General features: G+C 36.9%; 1 protein-coding gene across 1 annotated transcript in view; it reads right to left on the bottom strand.

Annotated features, from left to right (window-relative positions):
• Positions 1 to 1,178: 1,178 nt before the first annotated feature.
• Positions 1,179 to 7,850, bottom strand: part of MTTP (microsomal triglyceride transfer protein) — a 44,425-nt gene continuing 37,753 nt past the window's right edge. The window contains exons 16-18 of the mRNA XM_006918864.2: positions 6,094 to 6,218; positions 3,907 to 4,077; positions 1,179 to 2,525 (exon numbers count right to left, since the gene is read on the bottom strand). Coding sequence (XP_006918926.1) covers positions 2,354 to 2,525; positions 3,907 to 4,077; positions 6,094 to 6,218 — 468 coding nt within the window. The 3' untranslated portion in view covers positions 1,179 to 2,353. The remainder of the gene's footprint in view (positions 2,526 to 3,906; positions 4,078 to 6,093; positions 6,219 to 7,850) is intronic.

Raw genomic sequence — 7,850 nt, 5'->3', positions numbered from 1 at the left:
GGCAAATTGAGTGGGAGAAGTATAAGAAAATGGAGCCAGTACCCCAAAATAGATTGTGGTGACTCACTTTTTACTAACAAGAGGAATCAGATAATTTAAGCCTGAAGCCTATTCTGGAAAGAGAACGTCCAAACTTTTACACGTAATCCTAGAAGATTATGGCAGGAATATTTCTAGTAAAAATAGAAGGATGAAAATAGCTTTCAGGTCTATGTGATGTTCCAAGTCAACTGTGAATAAATTAAACTTTTTAAGTAGAAGAGTTGCAAAGGATTACTAATTCATTCTAAAGTAATTGCAGTTCCATGATGGAAGATAAATAATTAACTAATATACCTCTGATGGTGAACTTTTCATCAATCTAAATTTTTGTATTATTTTATAATCTTATCAAATAGCACACCCAATTGTTCAGTAGTCTCTGAGGGGGGACACTTATTTGTCTGCACACTCAAGCTGAAGGCAAACAGAGTGCACTCCACTCTGAGGTGTTAGAAATCAAAGATAGTGAAGGAATCCGATATATAGCCAAAGGAAGAGGCCAGTTTTGGTTAAGTAGTAGCTTAGATAGAAGTAAAGAAGTTTTGTGCCCTCTTAAGATTATGAACACAGTTCTTTTGCAACATTTATATCATTGCACTCAAATTATTTTCTGCTTTATTGTTTCTCTCACCTCTTAAAGTAAGGAACCTATCTTACTTTTTTTTTTTTTAAAGAAGCAGCTGTGATTCGTTAAACATTACAAGGCTGAGGTTCCTTAGCCCATGACATCTTCGGCTTACTGTCCTAAATCAACTTGCTTTTGCTGCAGCGTAAGTATATTTACAGAGGCTTCCTCCAAAGCCAATGCTACTACCATCAATGACACACCGCCCTGCCCTCCCCCCCAGCCAATTTCTGATTCCTTTCTCTCTTCTCAGTAACATAACAGTAAGGGTGCCAGTTCAGAGCTTTATAAAAACTTGGCTTAGAACTTGTTTTCAGGTTTACAAGTCTTTAAGAGGTTCATATTGCTATTAATTTCAATGACCTATTTTTCCAAAGGGTTCTGACCTCCTACTTGATTATCTGTGTTGTCCTTTAGAGCTGCAAAGGCTTAGTGTATATGTCTGAGCTCAGAAACTGGCATGAACAGAGAAATATGGTGTTCGAAGTAACAGAAGACAAAAGTAATTTGATAGGATTTCCACATATTTATTTCATCACTCAGCATTTTAAATTTACAACCAGTGATGGGCTAGCTAAACTTCCATTGTGTGTGTGTGTGTGTGTGTGTGCACGCGCGCATGCACGTGCGTGCATATGTGTTTAATGGACAAATGAACATCTGTTATCTATTTTGGATTCATCATTATAAACACGTGCATCTGTTTTACTAATAAATGTTTTAAAATGTTTAACATGCCTCTTTTAATTTGTATAAAGACAATCTTTTTTTGATTTCATATTTCGAAGTCCAAATCCATCAGTTTCTCAAAGCAGGATTAAATTCTTTCAGCCATTCTAACTTTTGTACAGATTGTAGTCAAACAGACTGGAACTTCCACTGCAAAACAACTGAATGAAAGATAAAATGATGAATATATGAAGACGTCCCTTATAAAGGACAGTATACCACACTGCAGTCTCAAAGAGACACAGCACTAGAAAAATCGAGAGTTTCTGAAATTAATATTTCTAACTTTTATGTGCTAAGATCAATATTTTTGTAGGGCAGAAGGCAGAGAACTGACTATGTAGTCAACAGAAAGATGAGATGGTATGTTGTAATTCTGTGTGCCTTCTACTCCAATACTTAGTAAAACTAAGAACAGAAGAGATAAATATTAATTCTTGGAGCTGGCTTACAAGTCTAGAAAATCTTACCACCTTGTCCCCTACCACCTTGTCTACCCACCCCACAAAAAGGTCTGTTTTTTTCCTGATTGGGAAACATGTTTGTTAGAAACAATCCATGTTTAAGGTTCTGTCAAGGGCTACGTACACACAGATCGAAAATTATTGAAACAAAATTGGGTTCTGAGTGCGTGCGTGCGTGCATTTGTGTGTGTGTTTATAAATAATAGTTTCTTCTTAGGGAAGAACTATCCTCACTATATCAAAGGGGATTTGAGAGAAGTATTAGAAAACTAAGAATGTTGCTAAAAGTGCCACATATTTTGGCTCAAAACTGACACTGTGGGCAATATACTGAATGGGCCCAATTTGATCATTTGAGGTTTTTTCGTAGCTTTTTACAAAAATCTTAAATACAGGTAAATATGTAAACACTGTGCTCTCAGAGAGCAAGGACTTAGACATCTCACATCGTATCCCTTCTGAGGAGACGAATTCAAGTGAAACTGCACCAGTTTCAAAACCAACCACCGGAAGTGCTCTCAGGTTGCGGGGCGAACACCATCTTGCACATCTCAGAGTTCTCTTGGTGGAGAGGGAATTCAGATCCTGCCACCAGCTTTTCTTTTCTTTTCTGTAAGACGTATCCTCTGCCAGTGGACAGTCTTTCATACTTTGTCTCAAATTGCCTGCATAACAACAACAACGATAACAAAATTACACGCATATTAGAGTCGTCTCACGCCCGTCAGAGCCAAGTTATTAGTGTATACTCGAAGCCTCTGTTTCCAAGCAATTTGAGGTAGGATATGAGTGCCTCAGCTTCCATTCTCATGAATGGGGTGATTTTTTTATTTTCCTCTTTTTATACAAACAGATATACTTCAAATGCTTGGAATATGGAAGTGTGCCATACATGTTTCTGGAATGAACTAAATTCCTCTCAGCTTTTTGGAGATGCTATTAAGCCTTGCAAGCCTTGCTATGTTTCCCACTCATCATTCCAGGAGCCCCACCTTGGGCACACACCTGTTTTGAGTAAGCAGCAAGTCCAGCTGTATTTAAGATGAGAATGCTGACAAGGAAACATTCCCAGAGCTCTGGCCCAAGTGAAATGTGAAGGCAATTAGCCATGTGCTTAGGTTGGTGGTCACTGCATTTTGACCATTGGAAGGTTGATTTTTAAAATGCATTAATGGAGATTTGTTCTATACATAAATTAATATAAATTAGAAACAGCTTAACATTCTGATTATAATTTACTATATTTTATTCTGTAAAAATATAACCAACTCATATTTGTACTTATATCATTTCTACAATTTTTATGTGGATCATGAAATGTCAGTAATGTAAAGAAGACACTCAACTCTGGCCTGCTTATCAAAGGAGATGATGTAAGATATGGCTTGCTGTTTTAAGTATATGAATTGCATTCATGGTTAATAGTGTGTCAAGAAAACCTCTACAGCTAACAGGAGAGTCAGCACTAGCTAGACCAAAAGCATTCTACCTCCACATGATCGTATTGTTATAAATATGGTTACAAGACTCAGAGGACATGGTATAAATGAGACGTTCTGGAGTAGAGGAGGTATTGGGAAAGTTACACGGACAATTATATATTTGGTTTTTGAGACACTAAGAATTCTACTGAAAACATTTTTTTTTTAAATTAAAAATCCCTAACTCTCAAGTTTGAGCCAAAACTCAAATAAGGTCAAGTTGCTGTTGTATGAATTACCTAGAAGCTGTGAATTTATCTGGGCTCTTAAACCATGGTAAATGATTGGAAGATGTTTTGTTTTGAACTTTCTGTCCAGGAGACAATTGTGAAGATAGCCAATAGTAAATATGCATTCAGTATTTTTGCTGAAACTACACGGCAACTCTTATAGTAAATCAAATCTTTTTTTTTTCTTGATAAATTACTTCTAGAAAGAATATGATATTATCTCCTGAATCAAATCAACCACTCTTTTAATTCTGAAAAGTGAATGCTCAAATTGGGTGCGAGTTCCTGGTGAACTGGGGATGGCCATGGAACATTACATGAGCATTGCTTCTTACCTGAGTGGTGCTTCATCTTTGTCCATCTGCAGGCAAACCAAGAATGGGTACTGAGAAAATTGCACTGTGGAGATAAACTCCATGCCTGCTTCTGTTTCTGTACTGATTTCCAGGCCAGCTTTCACAAAGGAAGAGTCCACAGTGATGTCACCAGTTATTACCACAGCCAACCTAAAGATTTTTTTTTTGGGGGGGGGGAAACCTATTAATATCACATTTAACTGAACTAGACTAACAGCTATAATTTCATAGGATCTGAACTCATGATGCTGATGATTAGAAGGAAATACTTAAATGACTAATATGTGACCTAAATGTGCTTAGAGTTCTTTTGTTAATTAGGGCCTGGTTAGTCTCAGGGTTTGGGCAATGACGGTTTGTTTTTTCCCCTGAACCCTCGCCCAGCCTTCAATTCTAGATGCGGGAATGAAAGTCTATCAGGTATTACTGTTTGGAATGGGCATACCAAGGGCCAAGATGAAGCTATACCTACAGCCAGACCTTTTCATGAAGTCAGAAATACCTGAGTTATCTTAAAGAGAAGTCTAAACTCAACAAGAAGACAGCTGATGTTTATAACCATTTTCTTAGTTTCTTGGTTACTCTGTGGGCTTCTATGTAGCTATTTCAATTCCATTTTATTACTTTCTCCATATGGTCTCTAGAGACGTAACTCTACGGTTGCCAAGATATTTGAAAAAATATTGTGTCACGAAGAACCATTCCTATAGTGACACATGTACATGGGTGCTCCAGGAACAACAGATATGGTGGATTCTCCAACAATTGCTCAGAGGACCAGATAGACAGATTGAATTGACTAGGGAGATTGAAGTGGATGAAAATGAAGAGGATAAACAAGCCTTCAGTGGAAGGCTTACCTCTAGGACCACTCTAGTTTAATTGTAGACTTTAAATGAAATTGTGGGAAGTTACTCCCACAATTAAATCAGAGTTGTATGTCCGTGCTTTTTTGATAGGGGTACTCATTTTTGTTGTGCAACTTAAAGGACATCGGCTACTGTTGTCACTGTAAACGAAGGTCAGAGGTGGTATTGTTTAACTCCCTGAATATCTCATTGTACCTTCTCATACCTTACACTCAACAAAGGCTTAAGAGGTGTTTTTTAAATAAACAAATGGAAAATTGAAGATAGATGGGCTACAATGCAGATGCTGGGAGATTCTTAGGGATACTGTGTCCTTTTTAAAAATCCAGATTTTGGTCGTTGTTGCTGTTGCTGATTTCTTTCTGCAAAGAGTTCAGTTCAGTTTAATTTGAGGATACTTTTATCCAGAAAAAAACTTCAGAAAGAGGAAACAGATGACTGATTCAATGAGAAGCCCGAAATTGTACGCCGATCCCTCTTATGGCCTGCTCCACTCCTCATCCTACAGTTCCTTTAGTAACAACATGGGCCACTTTTCACATTAAATGTGCCACCTTTTGACTGTTCTTAACTCCTTCAACTGTAGTTCAAAATTAAAAATATAATTTTATCACTCCTATCTCACTTCTGCCTCACCATACATTTTTTTAAATATCCGAAGAGCAAAAATCAATTGTACTTCCATTTCCTTTTCTTCAATGTTATAACAAACAAAAGAATAATTCTTTTGATTATTGCATTGGTCCAGAAACATTGTTTAAGGTTCAAAATAAGATACTTTCATTTGATCTGATAAGTAGATTAGAAAAACTAAAAGACTTGAGATATTATTTTTTAGAAAAATAAATACTAACAAAAAAAACCTTAAAGACTCTTAATGTTTAATACTTAGATTCTGAATGAAAGTGATCCTCTTTTTTTTTAATCTGCTGAAGACAGCAAAAGAGGAAAGATTTGAAATCCCAACAAGAGGGTTAAGCTAAAAAAGTTTGCTTCTAAGTAAAACTTCCTGATAGCATTGTCAACTGCTAAAGTAACATACCAAGAGAAGATGAACCTTTCATCTACTAGGAAAGCTGTCAATTGATGTCTTTAAAAGCAAGATTTTTGCCTGAGTTGTATTAGGTATGACCAGCTCAAAAGAAGCTATGGAAAGAACGACTTCTTGTGGTTACTTCCTACTCTATTACTTAATGATTACAAATAGGAAGCATAGATTTTGAAAAGTCAGAAGGTTAAACAATTCCAAAAACATATGTCTATAGTTATTTGCATAAAGTATTATACATATGCTTACCGATTTTTCACTCGGGTTTTTGATTCACGATACCACAGACTAAACTCCATTGCACCAGAAATATCAATGGCCAGAGCACCCTGGATCTCTATATTGGCCTTCAGTCCTGATTGCAACTGAAGCTCCTAGAAGCAAAAATATATAATAATAGTAATAATAATCACAATCAGCCAACCCATTTCCAAAGATACACTCAACTTCCTACTGTAAATAACGCCATTTGAGTTGTGTTAATGTTGAAGTCTTTCTCTAGGCTCAGAAACACATCCTAATCTTAATCACTGGAAGATTATTGATTTGCTAAATTATATAGCCAGTTAAAATACTAGAAAAGTCAGTGACAACTAAGAAGGTGTTTTCTTTCAATCTTTGCCTCACTTTGGGAGGGGAAATGGTTCTCAGTGTTGTCCCCTGATAAATAACATCATCATCCTGGAAACTTGTTAGAAATGCAAGTCTCATACCTACTGAATGAGAAACTCTGAGGGGGGGTCCAGCAATCTGCGTTGTAATAAGCCCTTTTGTGATGCTGATGCACTCAAATTTGAGAACCATTAGACTAGGAAAAATGAAAGCATCTTCATCAGGAATCCAACTGTGGCTTTGGGATGAGAGTGAGGGGTTGGGCATGATGACTTCTTGAAATGCTTTCACACTTTTCCAGTTATATGTAGTGTCCAATATAGACAACTGCATCCTTCTGGCAAATGAAATGCGTGATAAAAACTGCCAGTGCACTATGAAAGTTCCAGGAACTGCCCAGACCAAGCTAGGAAAGGAAGGCAAGGCAATCCAACTCTCACCGCCTTGCTCTTTGACATTTGGAATGACATCGAGTTAACATGTTGAGTCCAGCATGAACTTGACAGCATATTCCAGAGGGACAGTACTCATTTACAAACATAGTCCCTCCTAAGCAATTTTATAGTTGTCTGAAATTCATTGTTTTGTGCTGTTTGCCAGCATTTCACCTTTAAGCCTTGAAGTTTCTATGTACATTAGCTCTGGTATTGTTGGCTGAAAACTTCTTCAGCTGGATTGGAATCAAATTGCCTGGGGACAGTGTTGGAAATGATAATGGTTTGGGGAGAAAAGCTCTGTATCCTTAATTTTGAAATTTTTTCAAAGATCTTAGGTTCATGGCACTGGCAGCATGACTAACTTTATGTAACTGCTCTACTCAGACCAAACAAGCCATGTTTTTGCCAACTATAAATGTCATGATTTTAATTTCTAGAAAGGATATTGTTGATCTTCATGAATTATCTCTACTTTCCAAAAAATGTGGCAAAGGATGTCAGTTAAAAGACTTGAGTTACAACCAGGTATACTAAAAAAAAGTCTGGTTGTGGTCTGAAGCTCCTTCTGTCTGAAAGACAGTTAAAGGAAAGCATGAGATTCTTGACACAGAGCTCAAGACACATTAGGTGAGAGCCCTAAGGATATTTACAGCTACATTCAGTCTAGAACAAGTGTGGTTGTGATGTCACGCAGGGATTGTCCCATGCATCATAGCTAATATGAAGGAACACAAATTATCCCAGGAAAACCACAATAATCTTGTCCAAATTTTAACCTATGCTTATGAACTATAGAACTGAGATATCAGAGCTTCACATTTGCATTGTAATTGTGATTGTTCCAAAATGAGCCCTACTGTGTGCCCTGCCTTAAAAGTATTTCTTTCTTTGTATCTTCTCTGTTCTCAAATTGAAAAATTATAATAATCTAATTGTTAGTCCACCCAACCCAGCAGA

This window comes from Pteropus alecto, unplaced genomic scaffold (genome assembly GCF_000325575.1).
Source record: "Pteropus alecto unplaced genomic scaffold, ASM32557v1 scaffold5, whole genome shotgun sequence".
In the NCBI taxonomy this organism is placed as follows: Eukaryota; Metazoa; Chordata; class Mammalia; order Chiroptera; family Pteropodidae; genus Pteropus; species Pteropus alecto.
Note: the sequence above shows the minus strand (reverse complement) of the source record. Positions and strands in the feature narration are given on the sequence as shown.